General features: G+C 40.0%; 1 protein-coding gene across 3 annotated transcripts in view; it reads left to right on the top strand.

Moving 5' to 3' along the window:
* MKI67 (marker of proliferation Ki-67) overlaps positions 1-19,300 on the top strand; it is a 34,950-nt gene extending 15,650 nt beyond the window's left edge. For all 3 annotated transcript variants that reach the window (XM_083740978.1, XM_083740976.1, XM_083740977.1), the window contains 7 exons: positions 592-722; positions 2,789-2,981; positions 6,510-6,620; positions 8,717-9,588; positions 10,493-10,556; positions 12,214-15,690; positions 18,130-19,300. In XM_083740978.1, the coding sequence (XP_083597104.1) occupies positions 592-722; positions 2,789-2,981; positions 6,510-6,620; positions 8,717-9,588; positions 10,493-10,556; positions 12,214-15,690; positions 18,130-18,266 (4,985 nt within the window). In that variant the 3' untranslated portion in view covers positions 18,267-19,300. The remainder of the gene's footprint in view (positions 1-591; positions 723-2,788; positions 2,982-6,509; positions 6,621-8,716; positions 9,589-10,492; positions 10,557-12,213; positions 15,691-18,129) is intronic.
* Positions 19,301-21,421: the final 2,121 nt, after the last annotated feature.

Raw genomic sequence — 21,421 nt, 5'->3', positions numbered from 1 at the left:
CTATGAGAGATGTGTGGCGTAACACAAAATGGCTACAATGAGGAGCATGGTCTAACACAGAATTAGAGAGAGAGCCATCCTCAAATCCTATGCTAACCATGGGAAGTCATTTAGGTCCTACTAATCCTGATTGTGGAGATCACACCAATGCTGTAATGGGACATTACTCAGTACCAGGAAAAATATACAAGGTGGTCACACCACACTCAATTTTATTTTACAAAAATTGCTCAAACTTGGGCCCCCAGCTGTTGTTGGCCTACAACTCCCATAATCCCTAGCTAGCAAGACCAGTGGTCAGGAATGATGGGACCAAGTTTGAGAAACACTGGCTTAGAAGATGCATGCACATTTTGTCCCCTATTTGTGGGAGGGCTAGACAGTTGTGGGTTTTTTAATTAAAAAAATAAAGCTTGGAATTGGCACATGTCCAGAGGTACCAATGAAAGCCTTCATGGGCATCAGGCTGACAACCCTGGCTTAAAAATGCATTAGAACAAATGAATCTACAAATCTAGAAAATGTTGGTTTTATTAAAAATGTGTTTTAAGCATAGAAATAACTAGCAATCTTGAACAATTATCATTCCAGTTGCAAAGTCTTGGGCAGATATAGTGAAACAGGGTGTTCCAAAATCTCAAGTAAGCAGTGCTGCAAAATGTGGTCTTAAAAGGTCAGCCAAGAAGAGGTCAGCCAAGAAGAACTCAACAAAACCATCAAAGGTAATTCTCTAGCAGTGATCAAAACTAATACCCTCCATTTAGTAAATATATTGAAGCATTCCATTTTCCAGTCATTAAATGCCAGAGTCTGGAATTCTTTGAAACCAGGGATGGGAAGGGTCTTTAGCTTTTTGATAGATGGTCTGTATGCATGAAGTACCAGTTTCAGTCCCTGGCACTTCTAGACCAGTGTTTTTCAACCACTGTTCCGCGGCACACTAGTGTGCCGCGAGATGTTGCCTGGTGTGCCGTGGGGAAAATTGAAAAATTCGAAAGATTTAAAAAGAAAGTATTTTATAATTTTTCATATTTCTGTTTACTTACTATTTCATAATAAAGTAATTATAAAATACTTTCTTTGTGTTTATTTGATTCCTACTCAAGAGAATTACTTTATATATAGTCAATATAGGCACAGAGTTAAATTTTTTAACATTTTCTAATGGTGGTGTGCCTCGTGATTTTTTTCATGAAACAAGTGTGCCTTTGCCCAAAAATGGTTGAAAAACACTGTTCTAGACAACTTGAGATCTATTCCACCAAGTCAGAATAGACATCACTGGCATGGATGGACCAATAGTTCTGCTTTGTATAAGGCAGCTTCAAATGTCCTCCACCTTGCCCCCCCCAAAAAATAATTGCATGGAATTCCAGAGCAAATGTGCAGATCAGATTCTTTCCCCCTACTCTGCGTTTAGAGATGTGTTCTCTTGGTGTGCATGCCTTTTGGATAATGAAACCAGCCTGAATTACCACATTGGAGTATATATGAGTAATATAAAGTAGGTTAAAACTGGGCTTTGGAAAATTATGGATAAGTTGATGTTGCTAATGTTAATGAGTATGCATCATATTTTCTTTTGAGAGAGGATATGGTAAAATGAATGTAGATGAATTCTAGGTGCATGATGAGAGCAAGTAGAAATGTCTGGTGGATGGAGCAAGACCATGTTTTGTCCACAAACCAAAGTGGCTTGCCCACACACTGGCCCACAAGCAAAAAGAAGTAATGTTTTAAGAGCCGTATTTGCTACTTAAAAGCTTGTAGGTTAAGTAAAGCAGGCTGAATGATCTGTAAGAACAATGGCTTCTAGCCAACATTGTCTGTGCACATGCAAAGCAGATCTCCGCATGAGAAACAGGACTACATCTTACTGTTTGTTGTCAAACAATTACCAAGTACCCAGTATCCTGAAAGTAGATGGGTAGACACTTCTAAAGCATTTCCAACGTAATATTAGCTTTTTGCAATGAGAGAAAGAGCCAGAAGATACATATGTGGAGAGGAAATGTAGCCGCAAGTGAAAAGTTTTCAAGTGCCTTTCACACAGCTTTCCTCCTGTATTATAATATTTCAAACTATGAATTACTATTTAATTACTTTAGGAATAAAGTGAGTTTTCTATATTCAAACTACTACAATTACAATTAAGTCCTTTAGAGTTCATGCTGCTTAATGTAATGTAGTTAGTTAACAGCATGTAATGAACCAGGAAGGTTCAGTTCAAACTTTAGTTCAGCCATGAAATCATTGGATCAGCCATACTCTGTCAAGCATCTAATCTGTAATATGGGTGTAATACTCTTGTAGCCTTACAGGATGTTAAGCAGTTTGAATGCCATTCTGTACTACTATACTCTTATTCTCAAATACCTCTATATTAAATACATACATACATACATACATACATAAATGGACTTTATCAAATAAGATATGCGAAATTGGATTTCCTATGCTATTTTTGCAATCTTTTCTCAGTACTACTTAAGTAAAAGGATGGAAATGACTTAGAATTGGCAAAAGCCACCCTAAGCAACAGTGCAACAATGCACTGAGAATTTATAGTATGTTGTTGGGGAGGCAAGATGTGACTGGCCAGATGTGAGCTCTATGTTTGTAGTTTCTGCTTTTTTTTGCTTGGATTTATTGTGCATGCTGGACTTGACATTCAGAACTGTATCCAACTTTGAAGTAAATGGTAACTGAGCTGCGAGCACCAGGACTTACATTCACTCTGAGCCTCAGTGATCAGACTCAAAGGTTTAATTGTATATTTTGTTTTCAGAACAATGTTTCCATGCTAAAAACGCCAATAAGAAAAGTCAAGGGTCACTTTACTACAGGCCATGCAAATTCCCCTGCTCCAATTGTGATTGGAAAAGCTCATACCAGTATTGTGAATGCTGCCGTACAAGTCCCTAAAGTGATGATCAACTATCCTTTGAAGAAACATGATGACTTAAATGAAAGTTTTACAGGTAAATTGTTAGTGTTTTGGTGAAATGATTTTTCCCCCCTTGTACAGTACAGTGCGTCCCATGGAAAATGGTTGGATTGGTCATATAAAGAACTTGGTTGGTTTTACTGTCTGAAACAAACACATGCTGTTTTAACAAAATCAAACCTAGTTTGTACAAAGTAGCATTCCGTTTAAGTCAGTGACGGGCCAGAAAGACCTATGTTTAAATCTCTGCTCACCCATGAATCTTACTTGGTGCCCTTCAACTAGTCAATATATCTCAGCATATCTATGTTTTTGCAAGGATAAAGCTGTAGTAATGGAGAAAGTGCATGTATGTCACAAAGTTCCAAGTACCATATTTTTCGCCCTATAGGACGCACCGGCCCATAGGACGCACTTATTTTTTTGGGGGGGGGGGAATAAAGGGAAAAAAATATTTCCTCCCCCCCCCCCCGAGCCCCAAAGAGCAAAAAAGGATCCAGCTCGCTGTCCTGGCTTTGTTTTTAGCCTGGGGGTGCAACCTCGCCATCGCTCCCGGAGCTTGCTTGCGGGGCGGGGGAAGCCCAAGCTCCCCCGACCCCAGCACCCAGAACAGGCTGTTGTCCGCAAGCCTTGCGCGCCCGCGGGAACTCCCGCCGGGCTCGCAAGGCTTGCGGATAGCTTCCTGAAGCCTGGAGAGCGAGAGGGGTCATTTTTGAAGGGGAAAAAGTATGTCCTATAGGGTGAAAAATACGGTATATTTCTTAAAAAAACCATTGGCTGCTAGTGCCATCTTAAGATATATTTATCCTATCACATGAGGAAGTTCACATCCTAAGATGGCACTTGCTATAAGACTTTCTTATGGCTTTGATCCACAGAACTGTGAATGGAAGGATAAAATAGATTGGTGCTGTTTTGTTAACTTTTAAAGAAGACCTGCTGGAGCTAACCCAAAGGCTTTCTGGGCCAGCATACTGTTTCCCGGAGTAGCCAACCGGATCACTATGGGAAGCCCACAAGCAGGGCATGATGGCAATAGCCTTCTTGTTTCACTGCAGCATGCTACTCTGATATGCTCCCAGTCCTCTAGAAGTGTAAGGTTAGGACTGGACTAACCCTAGGTGATATTGAACCCAGCAAGACGTAGAGCTGTAGGAATGCACAACCTGCAAGGAGCAGGGGGAGCAGTCTGAGAGAATAATATTGCAAAGCCCTTTTGGGCCTTTGCTAAGATCAAAGCTCCCAATTGAGTATCCTTAGGCACATCCAGATTTTCCTAGTTCTAGCTCTGGTTCATTCTGCTCCCAGGCATGAGGAAGTGACAACAGATTAGGAGTTAGTTGCTTTTCCTCACACAGCACATCTGTTAGTCAGAAACAGTCATCCCATGATCAAAATAAGCTTTGAGCTTGCATTTAACTATTTTTATATGCAAATCTGGGCAGATTTAATAGCTAGCATTTTTTAAACTGTATGTAAAACCTATAGTGTGTGTTTGTCTGTAATAGAATCATAGAATTGGAAGAGACCACAAGGGTCATCGAGTCCAGCCCCCTGTATTGTACAGCATTAGGTGTACAGTAAAACTTTAAGAAATAAAAGCTGCTCAGTCTTATCAATCCCTAATTGCCAGAAAATTGTATTGCGAACATGCATACAGGAAAGTGATGAATATAAGGCACTAAGTGGTTTTTAACATTGGCAACTTACCCATTCTTGACTATAGTAATATTTTTATCCATGCCAATTTACAAACTCTCAGCTTTGCCAACAGATGGCACTGTGATATTATTTTAAAGGTAGGTCAATATCTAAACCAAGTGTAATACAGTAGTGATACCATCTTATAATGGTCCAAAAATACGCTGTCATTTCATCATACTAATATTGGTTTTAAATGCCCCCGAATGAAAGTTGCTCTTTTGCTAAAATCCCGATTTACCTGTTTAATCTGGAAGCATGTTAATTTAGTAATTTCCCAAACTCATATTAGTCTTCATTATGAAGTAGTCTTTTAATTCCGCCCTCTCCCACCCCACAATGATTTTTTTAAAAAAAACATTAATTAATTTAGATTAGTTTTGCTTAACTCTGTTTTACTATTCTCAGCAACGGGGAAATGGGTATGCTGGGTACTGAAGGTCCATTTCTAGTTGTTAGAAATCATTTGAACTAGCTAGTGAGATCTTATCAGGCTAAGACTTTAAAGTATCTCGTCATCTTCAGTAACTAAAAATTTAGAAAGGAAACTGTTCTTAACTGAACTCAGTGCTTGTAGTGTAGCAGCATATATGCAGAGCCCTAATAATGCCCTTTCCCCAAGTGTTTCAAAATATATAATACTGGGGGTTTGAATTGAGCACAGGTGTCCCGCTGCCCTACTCTTCATGCTGAGCCAGCCAGAGAACCCCCTCCCAGCAGAAAGCCACAAATAGGGTGTTCCAAGGGGTGGGGCTGAGATAGCCCACAACTGATGGATCCCAAGCCAGTCTTGCAGCTTTAATTGGCTAGCACTGGGCCCAATCAAGAACCTTCCCACTTCATTATATTTTTAAAATTTCTATACTGCAATATAGAGAAGAAAAGAGTTCCTCTGTTCCTGCCTGATTTTTGTTGACAGTTGTTGCGTTTTTTTACGGAAGCACAGCTTGCCAGAGTGAAAGAATATTACTTCTTGGAGACAGGGAAGGAAATCAGGATTTTACATGGAAGCATAGGTGCTCGCTTCCCTATTGCAAGAATGTATCTGGGTTTATTGAACCATGCAATATAGATCTATAGAATACTAGTATAATTTAAAATTGAAAATATCTTCATGGCATCTTTCTTTGCCTACTAAGCGGTAAAGGTAAAGATAAAGCGACCCCTGACCATTAGTATCTGTTCATTTCTGCTTCCCTGGAGAAAATGAGCCCTTATTGAAAGGGTTAATGCTCTGCTTCCAAGGCATGTGCTCCAGAAACATTGGTAGGGCTTCTTGTGTTCCTGCTGCCATCTTTCAGCATGGGTACCTTCTCTTGCATTAGGTAAAGGGGCCCCTGACCATTAGGTCCAGTCGTGACCGACTCGGGTTGCGGCGCTCATCTCGCTTTATTGGCCGAGGGAGCCGGCGTACAGCTTCCGGGTCATGTGGCCAGCATGACTAAGCCGCTTCTGGCGAACCAGAGCAGCGCACGGATACGCCGTTTACCTTCCCGCCACAGCAGTACCTATTTATCTACTTGCACTTTGATGTGCTTTTGAACTGCTAGGTCCCCATCTGTAAAGGTAGCATGTAATAAATCATTAGCGGGAAGAGGAATTGATACATCATCAACAGCTATCACAGTTTGTTCAGACTAATGGGTGATAAACTACCATGTGGCTGTAAACTGCCATGAACATAAATGTTTGAAAATCTTGTGTGATGTTGTAGTCTGGGATTGCACTGTATATAAGACTGTTCTTCTGGGGAGCAGTCAAGCAAAGAGAATGAATTCTTAATAGTTATGTTTTCCCTTGCTCCCAATTGCAAACAAACTAAATGATTATTTCTTTACTGAACTTTAAATACTGTTTGCAGGGTTGGCTGAGATATTCAACACTCCACCGACAGGTTTACCCTCTTCTGCTCAAAAGATTACTATACCAACACCAGAAGTCGTCTCAGAAATGCAAACTCCAGAGGAGTCTGGTATGCATGTTTTGTATATATCCCTAGTGCTAACTATTACATGGCGACTTGATTTCCCCCCCCCCCCCCCGAAATCACCTCATGTGAAAATTATGTAAGTTGTAGGAAATAGTGGGTGATATCCATCTAAGTAATACACAGAGCAGACCCAGTGAAATCAGTGGACTTGTGTATAAGCAGATTTCAGTGGATCTACCCTGTGAATTACTTAGTTGGAGATCACCAGTAGTTTTAAAGCTTTTCTCCAGTCTGGTAACTTAGTGATTTTTTGCATTTGGAAGAGGAAAAAGTCCCAAGATTCCCTGACTGTGTGTAGGGGTCCAAGCAAATGTATCTGCACATGAAGTTTGGCAAATTCTCAGTTAGGTTTTTATGCTGTAATTCTCTCGGAGTTATAATTCATCTTAGAAAAATATTCTGTGGGAAAAGTAAAGGACCCCTGGGGTTAAATCCAGTCAAAGACAACTATGGAGTGTAGCTCATCTCGCTTCAGGCCAAGGGAGCCTGTGTTTGTCCACAGACAGCTTTCTGGGTTATGTGGCCAGCATGACCAAACCGCTTCTGGTGCAACGGAACACTGTGACAGAAGCCATACCTGTTTACTTGCACTCGTATGCTTTTGAACTGCTAGGTTGGCAGGAGCTGGGACAGAGCAATGGGAGTTCACCCCGTCGTGGGATCTGAACTGCTGGCAAGCTCAAGAAGCTCTTTGGAAAGAAATTTCACTGCTGGCTTTAAAGAAGCATTAGTTTATTCTTGCCTTAAGATCAAAATTCTGCTTTTTTGAAGCACAGCAAAAAAATAGAGAACTACAGTTACAATAAATGTAATTAATGCAATGTGTGAATACGGAAAAAGTCATAAAAATGCAACTACTAAAATATAAACTAACACAAGAAAGAGCCAAGATTAAAACTAAAAATTCCCATGTATCTGGAAAGAAGTTTCTGAAAAGGAAGTATTTCTCAGCTGGTGGCAGAAAACTGGAAAACCTGGGGATGACCAAGCATGCTGTTGTGGCAGGAATGTACACATTCTGAGCACCACAGCAGAGGTTTTTTTCCTATGTCATCAGTGTAACACAAGGATATAAAGGGGCTCATAGGAGGGTCTTGTTCTGGCTTTCCCAGATGTTAGAAATATTTGTGCTATTTTCTGTCCCCCATCAGAGGCAAAGTGCATGCAATTTCAAAGTTTCTCTTAGACAAATGAAAAATGGAGCAAAAGAGTACATCCAGGAGTTGTTACTTATAGGACATGTGCTCACACTGATAGTAGTAACAGTTCAATAGTTGTGGCACGGCAGATTTCTTCTTGCAGCAGGAGGTGTTGGCCAGTTCAGGACTGTTCGTAGTAGGCATAAGTGTGTCGCGCAGCGTAAATTAATAACACAGTCTTCTTCAGTAAAAGAATAAAAGCTTTACTGAGTTAAAATAAACTTGTTTGCAAATAAAAGCATAGTGAACAGAAGATTAAACAAGCTTCAGAGCATACACAGTTTCCATTGAGCACAGGCTTCACAGAGCACAGGCTCCACCACACAGATAGAGAGACACACAGACAGACACAGACTGAGTCTGCCTGCCTACTTATACAGTGGTACCTCGGGTTACATACGCTTCAGGTTACATACGCTTCCGGTCACAGACTCCGCTAACCCAGAAATAGTACCTCAGGTTAAGAACTTTGCTTCAGGATGAGAACATAAATTGTGCTCCAGCGGCGCGGCAGCAGGAGGCCCCATTAGCTAAAGTGGTGCTTCAGGTTAAGAACGGACCACTGGAACGAATTAAGTACTTAACCCGAGGTACCACAGTACAGAGAATGAGTCTTTACTGCTTCCTTTACTGCCTCTGCTCTCAAATACCTTGGTCACATGACAAAGTGTACCTCTTATTCCTAGTCCTGCTAACTATCCGTCTTTGGGATATTACACATAGACCATCCCCTTTCCTGCAGAACGCCATTTATTCAAGAATTCTGCCTTATCAGGTGGCACAGAGTTGACACGTGTCCCTTGTTTCCACTAGGAAGAACAGTAATTTCTTATGTAATCAAAAACTCCTTTTACAGTTCATTTTTATATCTTTTAATAGGAGAGATGTCTGTATCACCTTTCAGCGCAGCAAGCCAACAAAAACTTTACAACCAAGATGTCATATCCTCCTTCTTGAAGGAAGTGTCACAGATCTCTGGTCTTGAGCAAGATGACCTAACTACAACTCCAAAAGTTATGAATTCTTCATTAGAAAAAGATGTAGGGGAAAATATGTCACTGGTCACAGCAGCAAATGAAGCTACTATACAGGGAGTGATGGAAGATAAAAGAAAAGGTCCAGAACAAAAATTAGAGCCTGTTGAAGCATTTTCAGGGGTCAAGAGGCTCTTGAGGACACCGAAGCAAAAACCAGAGCCAGTTGATGCTCTTTCAGGCGTGAAGAGGGTCTTGAGAACACCCAAACAAAAACCAGAGCCAGTTGATGCGCTTTCAGGAGTTAAGAGGGTCTTGAGAACACCCAAACAAAAACCAGAGCCAGTTGATGCACTTTCAGGAGTTAAGAGGGTCTTGAGAACGCCGAAGCAAAAACCAGAGCCAGTTGATGCACTTTCAGGAGTCAAGAGACTCTTGAGGACGCCCAAAGAAAGCCTGCAGTCTGTTGCAGATGACACTGTCTGCTCCAAATTCATTATTAATCATGTTATCAAGGCACCTAATGAAAAAGTGGAAGCAGTGGAAGATATGGGAGGGATTCATAGGCTATTGAGAACACCTAAACAAAGATTTGAACCCATGGATGATATGGTTGGCATTAGTCGATTACTGAAGACACCAAAGCAGAGGTTTTTGCCAGTTGATGACTACTTGGGACTGCAGAAGTTTATGACCGAACCTAAACAAAGCTTTCCAAGTCCTGAAGTTGATTATACAGGTGTTAAGGAAATGTTGGAAGCTGCAGATGGACAGAAGGTAGGTCTTCTATATTAAATATCTGAGAAAAGTCTTATATACTTAAATTGCACTAATTATTTCAATAAAAAAAATAATTAACATGACCCAATTTTTTCTTGCACAGCAAGATTCTGTGACATGTTTATATGACATGCAGTTCTGCCATTTCTCTAAATGCAGATTGGGTTGGAATGTGGAATCAAGCATTTTGAGCAGAGAATGACTAACTTGTTCCAGCAAGCCCTGATCTCCTGGAAAAGCAAAGTGTATGCACACGTGCTTACTTTGTGTTTTTTACCAGGAGGAAATGTGTGACCTGTGGGATTGCACAAGCAACATCTGATTTTGATGAACCAACCTTACTCCCAACTCTGAGGCTAATCTTGCCTGAGTACTAATTAGAATCTTTTTGGATTTTTTGGCACAGATCTTGTCATTTAAAATCACTGGTTTTGAATATATATGAAATAGTGTTTTTTTGTAGGGGGAGAAGGTGGGACATAATATCATTTATCATTACTGCTTTTACTTCAAAGTGTTTCATCTTTGGATCACTTGTACATTGTGTTTAATGACATTGGTACACTTGTGATGCAAAGTGGATGCACTCATGATTTTAATATAGCAGCATTGCTACTTATTTTTCATCTCTTTCATTATATCTTTTTGTATTTTGATATTTAGTATGTTCAGTAAGTATTATGAAGCCTCTTGTGAAATGGTCAGGACTGTCATACATATTTTACAAAGCACTAAATCAGCCATATTGCGAAGAATACCTGCATCTTCAATGAACTTAACACACAGTTCCACACACACACATGTCAGTTCAGCTTGGACTTTTATAAATAATGTATAACACTGGTTATAGGCCCAGCATCTTTTCATGTCAGCTATTGTAATAATTATGTATGTTTTCTAGGCTGAATTGCCAGAGTTTGTGAATCTAATGAAAGAAGATAATGGATCTTGTATGAGTTCCAGAGGTGAGCTTGGTGTGTGTAAATATTATTTCAACAAAACCTTTCATTTTCAAAAAAGGAAGTAGCAGCTTTACATTTATCTGCTTTAAAATATGGTCTTATTTCAGAACAACTAGAATGAAATTAAGTCAGAAGGTTTCAACCTTTTTGGGTCCATGGCTCCCTTGACCAATTACGTTCGGCAGCTCCTGTGTGGGGCTCAAGAGCCCAGTTATGGCACCCCTTGCCTGCAGAACTGGCAGCCCCTCACCCTTTTTCAAACATCCTCCCTGTGCAACCTTTGAGAGGCAGAAATGCAAGGGCATCAGAGGAGGGAGGCAAGGAAAGAGGGGCAGAGGCCAGTGTTGCCCACAGCACCCCTGACCATCATTCAAGACTCCCCCAGGGTGCCACAGCACACTGGTTGAAAATGACTGAATTAAGTAATTACAGTAAAGTTGCAAGGCTTTTGGGGTGCTCTTTCAAATACACAAACGGCTAACAGTTGTGCATGTTGTGTGCCTTGATTTTCTGTTTGCATAGCAGTTATAGAGATTAATTTTTTTAATGTGTGGGCATCAAAATCTGTTGTCATTGTACCGCTTTATGTGCACCTTATGTCCTAAAGCACACAATGGCAATAGGAAAGCGACTGATGATTGAAAATGGGATCCTTATTTTACTGGTGTTCCTATTTGATGCATTCAGTATATCTGAATGGGACACAGGTGGTGCTGTGGTCTAAACCACATTGGGCTTGCCAATCAAAAGGTCGGCGGTTTGAATCCCTTTGACGGGGGTGAGCTCCTGTTGCTCCATCCCAGCTCCTGCCAACCTAGCAGTTCGAAAGCACGTCAAAGTGCAAGTAGATAAACAGGTACTGCTCTGGCAGGAAGGTAAACGGTGTTTCTGTGCGCTGCTCTGGTTTCGCCAGAAGCGGCTTAGTCATGCTGGCTGCATGACACAGAAAAACTGTCTGCGGACAAACGTCAGCTCCCTCTGCCAGTAAAGCAAGATGAGCGCCGCAACCCCAGAATCGTTTGCGACTAGACTTAACTGTCGGGGGTCCTTCACCTTCACCTTTTTTAGTATATCTGAAAGGGTAATGGATGCAGCTGGCTTGCATGATTTTTACACATTGATTCTTGAGTGTATAGATAATGCACATGAGGTTGTAAGTGTGGGAGCTCTGTGCAAAAGGTTCTTTTGAACAAACAAGCCAGGGCTTATCTAACGGCACATATTGGATTTGAATTCCAGCATACGACTACAAGAACCCATCACTAAGTAATGTTTAGGTCAAATCGTGAGCCCATTCTAAATGTAACTTAGTATTTCTAAGGCTATATGCGGCTAAGAAGTGCTTGACTTGGTTGCATTTTATTCATCTTGAAGTGTTCTTTATAATTACAACAAAACTTGAATAATTTTATTTTGGAGATTCTGGAATATGAAGGTTTGGGAAAGCACTGTAAAGTGGCATCTGCAAATAGTGGCATATTGTTAAAGTTAAGAATGATTAATAGCACAAGATATAAATATCACATGGCAAAATATAAAAGCAAATTTATGAAGCAATGTAGTACTTCCTCTGGGACTTTTTGGCTAGTAAGTGTGTTTACTACTCTTCACAATCACCATATCCTGAGAAATAACATTGAATGTGCTTTTCTTTTTTAAGAGTCCATGAGAAATGACTATGAAAATAAAGAAGCAAAACTGGAATCATCACCTAAAAGAATATCTCCTTTGCCAAAACCAAAGGACAACAGTAAAAATATTTCAGAATTAGAAAATAACTTGGGATACGTTGCATGTAACACATTTAGTGAATTAAAATCAGAAGCAGTGATAGAACCTGTTGAAATAATGTGTGTTTCACAAAGCCATCAGCTAAAGGAAATGGACTCTGAAAACGGACACAAAATTGATTTTGTGAAAGAACCAGTTGCAAATTCTGGGGCAGTAGATACAGAAATCGTTGGAACATTGGCTTCAGCTAGAAGAACTAGAAGAGCTGATAAATCCAGATCTGTAAAAGAACATGATGCAAAAAATACACAGAGGCATACAAGCAGCACCCAGAGAGCAGAACCAGTCAATTGTGTGCAATCTAATGAAAACTTTGACCAGAACATCACTGAAATAAATCTAAAGCAAGAATCTGAAAGCAACACATCAGCAGTTGAAAGTGAGGGGGAAATGGCAGCTCGACAAACTGAAGCAAGTTTAGATTTAGAAGAAAATGCAGAAATACAAGAGAAAATAAAAAACCAAGATTTTGAAACATCAGGAGTGGAAAGCGCTGGAAATGTCATACTGAAAAGAAATAGAAGAGGAAAGGCTGCTTCAATACAAGCAGAATTGTTTACAACAAACACAGATGTTAATGAGGCTAAAAAGGAAAGTGTAAGACACACAACACCTAAAACACACGTTTTGGAAAAGACTGCAACAGAAGTTAAAGAAAATAATGTTAGAAGGAAAGGGAGGAAAGTTCATCTTCTATGTGATAATTCTGTACCACTTGAGGAAAAATGTATGCTTGGAGATAAGGATGGTGCTTATGAAGAACAAAAGAGTGCGTCCATTGCATCACAGCAAGAAATTCAAAATGAAGAGAATCCTGGTGAAGCGCAGAAGGTGCCATTGGAAAGTGTGCAAACTCCTGAGAAGCATAGTCCACCAAGAAGGCAGACAGTAACACCCAGGAGAGGAAGAAGCAAGCCAGCCATTTCTCAGGAAACAACTATAGAATGTGACAGTAAACAGGCAGCTGATACAGAAGACCAAAATATGCCTGTCACTGTAAAAGAGAATCGACCAAAAAGGGGCAGGGGGAGACGAGCTGTTCCTGAATGCCAGATTCCACCTCTTTTGGAAAATGTTGCTCTTACAAAAGAGAGTCCAACAGTGGACAGCTTTGGTTCTACCCAAGAAAAATGTTCTTTGCAAGAAACTCAGACTAAAGAGAATATTGATGAAATGCCTAAGATGCCCTTGGAAAGTGAGCAACCTCTTTTAGAACACAGCCCACCAAAAAGACAGAAGATAGCAAAAGGAAACCCACCCAGGAGAGGTAGAAGCAAACAAACCATTTCTCCTGAAACACTCACTGAATGTGACAGTGAACAGGCAGCTGATACAGAAGACCAAAATATGCCTGTCATTGTAAAAGAGAATCAGCCAAAAAGGGGCAGGGGGAGAAGAGCTGCTCCTGTATGTTCAGTGACATTGCCTCTGGAAGACATTCCACTTACATCTGAGGGCCCAACAGCGAACAGCATTAGTTCTGCCCCAGGAAAGTGTTCTTTAGATGAAATTCAAAATGAAGAGAAACCTAATGAAACTGAGGAGGTGTCTTTGGAAGGCTTGCAAACTCCTGCAAAGTATTGTCCAGCAAGGAAGCAAAAAGTAGCAAACAGGATGCTGCCCAAGAGAGGGAAAAGCAAGCAAGCCATTTCTCAGGAAACATCCATGGAATGTGAAAGTAAACATATGGCTGATAGAAAAGACCAAGCCATGGTTGTCACCATAAAAGATAATCAGCTGAAAAGGGGCAGAAGAAGAGTTGTTCCTGTATCTCATATGACATCGCCTCTAGGAAACATTACTCCTGCATATGAGGGTGCAACAGTGGACAGCTTTAGTTCTGCCCAAGGAAAACGTTCTTTGCAAGAAATTCATACTGAAGAGAATGTTGATGAAATGCATAAGATGTCCTTGGAAAGTGAGCAACCTCTTTTAGAACACAGCCCACCAAAAAGACAGAAGATAGCAAAAGGAAACCCACCCAGGAGAGGTAGAAGCAAACAAACAATTTCTCCTAAAATACCCACAGAATGTGACAGTGAACAGACAGCTGATACAGAAGACCAAAATATGCTTGTCACTGTAAAAGAGAGTCAGCCAAAAAGGGGCAGGGGGAGACGAGCTGCTCCTGAATGCCAAATGCCACCTCCTTTGGAAAATGTTGCTCTTAAAAAGGAGAGCCCCACAATGGGTAGCCTTAGTTCTACCCAAGGAAAATGTTCTTTGCAAGATATTCAAAATGAAAAGAATCTTGATGAAATGCCTAAGATGCCCTTGGAAAGTGTGCAACCTCGATTAGAGCACTGTCCACCAAAAGGACAGAACCTAGCAAAAGGAAACCCACTCAGGAGAGGTAGAAACAAACAAATCATTTCTCCTGAAATACTCCCTGAATGTGACAGTAAACAGGCAGCTGATACAGAAGACCAAAACATGCCTGTCACTGTAAAAGAGAATCAGCTAAAAAGGGGTAGAGGAAGAAAGACTGCCCCTGTAACAGCTCTTTCTCCCCTCAAAAATAACATTTCACTATTGCCATCCTCAACCAAAAGCAAAGGTGCTGTGGAACAGCCAAGTGAGGCTTTGGAAATTGCAACTGTTGCAAGTGAGAATCTGCCACGTAGAGGCAGAAGAAGAAAAGCAGAAGAGGTAATTGCAGCAAGCTCTGTTTCTGCAAGTAAAAAACCCATATTGCTTGATACTGGGAATCAAGAAGACATGCCAGAAGTTTTAAAAGGTTTGACAATAGATAATGTTTCCAAAAGAGGTAGAAGAAAGCAATTGGTTCCTTCTGAAATCTCAACAGAAGGCAATGGCCAACCAGGAAGTGACAACAGAAAGGTCTCTTTTGTAAAAGATAACAAGATGCCTTTGGAAAGTAGTTCAGTTTTCCAAAACCAATCAAAGGGGAAGAGAGTAAAAAGAACTACTCCATCACCGGTACACCCTTCTCTCAAAGTAAGCATCACTCTAACATCACCACCTCCAGACAAAGGTGAAACTGCCAGTGAAAATCAAAACACCCTTCTTGAAAATGATGCAATTGGAAAAGGGAAACTTGAAAAATGTGGCAGAAGAAATAAAAATAAAATAGTGACACCTTCCATGTCTGTCAGAAGAAAGCACAACCTTCCAGAAAAGGAAGATTTTCAGGAAAAACAAAATGTAGATTTTGGAAAGCTAGCTATAGCCAATGAGAAAATAAGCAGAAGAGGGAGAAGAGTTGATGCACTTGAAGCACCTATTTCTGCTTCTCTCAGAACCAGGCGTAGATTGAATGCAGGGGGTGATAATGCTCCTAAAGATCAACAGATGATTCTGAAGAACAAATCAAAATCTAAAGCAGGTATGTGCGTGGTTTTTTCCTCCTTATTTCAGAGTTCTTAATGTTTAAGATTTTAAGCTTTTGATTCAAAATTAATGGAAAACCTTAAAGCTTTGGTGAGACGTTACAGTAGCACACCTGAAATTTAGATACCATCAATTTCATTTCAAAATTTCTTTGCTGAAGATCCCATTGGTAATGTAAATCAGGGTGGGCAGACTTTACTAAAACTCCGAGGTCTAACAATGAGAACCAGATGCAAATAAAATACAGATGAATTAAAGGAAAGTATGCCTCTGAACACATCCAGAGCTTTGGGGTTAGTTTTCTGTACCAGAATTGAAGTGAGCAGACAGGCCTTTCATACCCCAAAATCCACTCCTAGTTATATACCTTCATCTCAGCAGCCTAATTTAGGTGGAAAGGGCTAGGAAGGGTGTTGCTGTCACTAAACAAGTGGGATTAAAACTTGGTTGTTAGTTTGCTGCAAATCACCTAGAGATAAAACTCGAAAAACCATCCCATTATTGAAGTATATAGTAGGAGTGTGACTGATCTTCAGAAAGCTTCCAGTTTATAGTATATATTGAGATGGCCACAGGATTCACATATTTCTTATGGAGAATTGAACTTCTTGATTCATAAGTGGGATATCTGGAAAAACTAGTGTTCTCCCCCTCCCCATAACTTGCTTAGCTGTTATTTAAAAATAGACTTTTAAGTTTATTGGTTTTTCCTGTTTATGAAACCTAGTTTTTATTGTCTGTGATCCTACTATCAATAATAAATAACTACTATTATTAGTAAGAGTTCCCTAATGTCCTGAATGTTGTCATTTATTTTGTATGGGTGGGGGAAAGAACTGTAGCCCACGGAAATCAAATAAACAGGAGACCTCTAATGCAGATATGTTTACAGAGTAACTTATATGAAGTCATTAATATTAAACAAACATTAACCATGTTAGGTGAGATCCAAAGGACTACACACAAAACTTGCATGCAGGTCTTAGTACTTCAGAATTCCTCTTATGAGAAGCTACTTTTGGAAGTGGGATGAAGAACCCACAGTCAGGAGCGGTTTCAGAAATTTTCGTGCACAAGCCATCAGGCATCTTTGAATCCACCATCATTAGTATTATTATTATTAAAATGTATGTACTGCCCTATACCCAGAGGTCTCAGGGCAGTTCACAGAACAAAATAAGCATATTAAACCACAAAATATATTACCAAAATAAAAACTAACTCACCACCACATTTTAAAAGGACATAGGATGTCATTCTTCATAGTTCCATAAACCATTTGTGCACTGAGGAGACTGAATAATTTTCTGCCTGCAGTAGCTGCCTGTGGATTGTTTTGAATCAGCAATTCAAAAAGCAGATTAAAAGCAAATTTCCCATTTATCATGTATTTCAGGTGCGTGGGAAATTTTCTAAACTCCCATCAGCCCCAGCAAGCCAATGGCCTGGGATGATGCAGAATTCAGTTCAGCAGCATCTGGAAGGCTAAATGTTCTCCACACCTGATATATTTCCTAAGCAATGATGCCAAATGCTCTGCTTTCCTTTGAACCACATCAGTGAAGCAGGACCACACTTGTCCAAGCTTGTTTCCTGAGGAGGTCATTTCACAGTGCTGCTAATGCAACGATTTGACTTCACCCTTGGAAGGTGCCCTTCGTTGTCTCTTGAGACAGATGGACGCCAACAATAACAGCAGCATATACTTTCCCATTTCCCATTAAAGGGAATACCCTTAAAATCTTTCTAATTAGATAATACTGCTGTCTTGTGATCAGCAGCTACAAACAAAACTGAAATGTCCATAACTGATAGGTTGAAGCAAAGTCTGCTTGTTATTGCACAATATAGAACATTTAATTTTTATGAGTTGAAATAAAATGCCTTCTTTGGCAGCTTGAATGTCAGTATATCTGAGGAATCATCTTGCTGTACTTAGAAAAGTCTCCTTTGATTCAATGGTTTGATTCAATGGTATCTAGTAGAACACATTGATTTGGTTTAGAGATGAACTGTGGAGCTAACATGCTTACAGATATTTAAAATAAGTAATGCTTAGAATTTACTATTTTTTAAAGTTATCTGATATGGTCTGAAATAGCTTTCAGTGGGACAATATTAAATTTCCTCCATGTGAACTTTTTGGAAGCAGTGATCCTGAGGTGGGTTTGAGGGATCCTGCACCTTACAGCCAATTTCCTTAACTGTGGCCTTATGTGACAGATAGGACTCCAAACATCTACCACAGGGTTTCCCTTAGTTATGGTGTCAAGTCAGTTTGGAAAGAGTGAATAACTGCCTGGAATGAACTGCTCTGAACAGAAGAAAGATATCTTGATAATTAGAATGTTATATTTTTATCTAATCTTGCTACTAAAGAAAGAATATCAAAAAGTTTGGCCTCAAATCATCTTTTTCTTTTTTTAACAACTAGAAAGCATTGAAAAGACACCATTAAAAAAAGAAAAAAAGAAAACAATGAAAGAAGAACATTCCAAATCTACAGTTAAGCCTGCTGGAGAAACTGAAGGCAAGACAAGAGGGAGGAAAACAAAAAAAAATGTTTTGTAATTTTTGGTACTGGGTTTGTGTAATTTTTTTCCTTCAGAATAAATGGACATATATTGGTTGTAAAGTATGCTTTGCATTTAGAACCTTACTTTGTTTCTGTAACTTCAGTTCATCCTTTAACATTGACGCTTTCCCATCTGTATATACATTTTTCATATATTTTACAGGGCTTTTTGTTTAACACTGTATTGTGTTAAGATAGTTTTAATTCAGGTGTTAATTGTTATCTGATTTTTACATTAAACCATACCTTGGCTTAAAATAATATCCTTTTTTATTGTTCCAATCCCTGGTGAATATGACTGCTAAAAAAGCATGTTAGACTGTTCTCTGTACGCTGTCAACATTCAGTTAATGCTTTAGAAAGGATAAGGCAAGGATAGCTGCATTGTTATCTTGTTATCCATAGCTTAGTAAATGTACAATCCCTCTACCCAACTACCAGCTATGGCACTTTAACAACTCTAGGAGAACAACAATCCATATATAGTAGTGTTAAACAGAACTGATTATACTTGGCCCCTTTCTTTCTACATAACATAGTCATTGGGGGGTTGCCAGGATGGGAAACAGACCCTTCTCTTTCCCAGGCCACATACCTTTGAATCATTGCTGTCACTTTCTCTTCAGTTCCATTCCTTCCCATGGTTGATGGTATCAATTCAAAACTTAAATATTTAAGGTTAAGTGCCTGATACCTATAGTTACAATATCCTAATTGGCAGGGCTAGGAAAGTTCTACTTGAGCTGTTAACAGGATAACTTGAACAGTGCAGCTGGCATTAAATTGAACCAAACAGTATAGTACTGTAGAGGTCTTGTGCTTTTTCTTATTGCAGCATTCTAAGCACACCTTTCCTAAGCTCCCACCTCAGTTCAGTTGTCAGTACTGTATATGATTCCAGTTTTGTATAGATCTCATAGTAGCTGCTTTTCTCTCCTCCCCACCCAACATGAATTCTAAGCTGCCTGTGAATTGCCAAGCCAGCAAAATTGGAGGATAATAAAGTTTACAGAAGCATATGTGTATGCTAGCCTTTTGAAATAGATTCAGTTTTAAGGAATAGCGCTATTTACTGCTAATGCCTAAAATTCTTCATGTTTGATGAAAAATGACTTATTTTGAAGGCTCCAGTGAGAGAGATTCTCCTGGTTGAGTGACATATCCTGCCCTCAACATCCCTACATGAATACTACCCTTCTTGCTATCTTCAGCCCTTCTAGTTCCCTCTTGTTTTATTTCAGTTTTAAATACTACTGCTCCAAGAACAGAACTTCAACTCTGACTGGATGGCACAGAATTTGAGGGTGGACTTTCTTGGTTGGTGTAGGCATGCTTGGTGATGGACCTTTGAAGATGCCAAGTCACAGGCCTAAGGTGTATTCACCTGACACTCATACATGATGCTGCCCACCTTGTTAATTCTTTTTAAAAATAATTTTATTTTATTTTCAAAAATAAGGGAGGAAAAAAAGAAAGAACAAAGTTACATCAAAATGTCATACACATTCACATATTGAGATTACTCTGAATCTCCTGACTTCCCTTCCCATCCCATCCATGTATCCTCTTAATTCTGTTTTCATCTGCATATCAATACTTCTCCAAAAAAATTATCTTCCTAAATTATCTGTAGATTCTATTACATTAAAAAGGTAAAGGTAAAGGTACCCCTGCCCGTACGGGCCAGTCTTGACAGACTCTGGGGTTGTGCGCCCATCTCACTCAAGAGGCCAGGGGCCAGCGCTGTCCGGAGACACTTCCGGGTCACGTGGCCAGCGTGACATCGCTGCTCTGGCGAGCCAGAGCCGCACACGGAAACGCCGTTTACCTTCCCGCTAGAAAGCGGTCCCTATTTATCTACTTGCACCCGGAGGTGCTTTCGAACTGCTAGGTTGGCAGGCGCTGGGACCGAGCAGCGGGAGCGCACCCCGCCGCAGGGATTCGAACCGCCGACCTTTTGATCGGCAAGTCCTAGGCGCTGAGGCTTTAACCCACAGCGCCACCTGCGTCCCGTTCTATTACATTACAAGTGTATTTAAAAACCTGCTAATGTTTTAACCTGTTTGCAATAGTTTTGTATACACATTATAAGCATTTCCCATTCTTTTTAAAATTTCTTTTCTTCTTGGTTCCTGAGCTTCCCAGTTAATTTTGCCATTTTGGTATACTACATCAACTTGATCTTGTAGCATACATGAACAGTTTCTTCTGATCTATCATTTTCCAAATTACATTACAGTTCCAACACATGATAAAAGGTACAATCTTTTTCTTTACATTTCCAGCATATATTGGTACTTGTTTTATACATTTTTGCTAGTTTTACTGGGGTTAAGTACCACCAATACATCATTTTCATATAGTTTTCTTTCAGTGAAGAACATGCTGTGAATTTCAGATCAGTTTTCCATAGCCTCTCCCAATCCGTCATTTGTATATTGTGTCCCACATCTTTCTCCCATTTTATCATCACTGATTTCACCTGTTCATCTTTAGTATCCCATTCCCACCTTGCTAATTCTTCAGTGCAGCATCTCAACTGAAATTTGATCATTCCTTGAGGCTCTGGCATTAATATGGGGCCTGTTTATGGCATGGGAAGCAGGGTTGTTATGCAAGAGCTCAGAATCAACTAATAGCAAAATGTGGATTTGCTGGTTTGTAATGAACCATAAAGGAAACGAAGTGGATCTGTACCAGACTGCAAATGTGTGGGCCTTCTGCCTCAGCTGGCTGGCTGGTAGTTAGAAAGAAAAAAGGCAGAGCTGAGAGTTGAATGATACGATCTAGAAGCTAGAAAAAAAGATGCAGGCTGGGAAGCCAGTGCGAATTTGATGCTTGGTTTCTGTTTAATTCAAGGCTGTGGCTATGGAAGAAGCATGACCCCTTGGGGTGTTAATGCTGTGAATCAGTCTCTCACAGGCTCATGATGTATATATGTGTACATAAGCCATATATCCTAAAGTCTTCGTTGTGCCTCATTCCAAGGACCCAAACCCTGGGGAAGCACCTGGAAGCCCTAGAATCTTGCACTGCTCAGAGATTGGGGTGGCATGCAACAGTGCCTTAATGCTACTAAAGAAAGCAACGAGAGCAATGGGAAATTCCTAGGGACTTGGTTGGAAAGGGTAAGCACAAGATTCTGACTACA

This window comes from Podarcis gaigeae (genome assembly GCF_964106915.1).
Source record: "Podarcis gaigeae genome assembly, chromosome: 5".
NCBI lineage: Eukaryota > Metazoa > Chordata > Lepidosauria > Squamata > Lacertidae > Podarcis > Podarcis gaigeae.
Note: the sequence above shows the minus strand (reverse complement) of the source record. Positions and strands in the feature narration are given on the sequence as shown.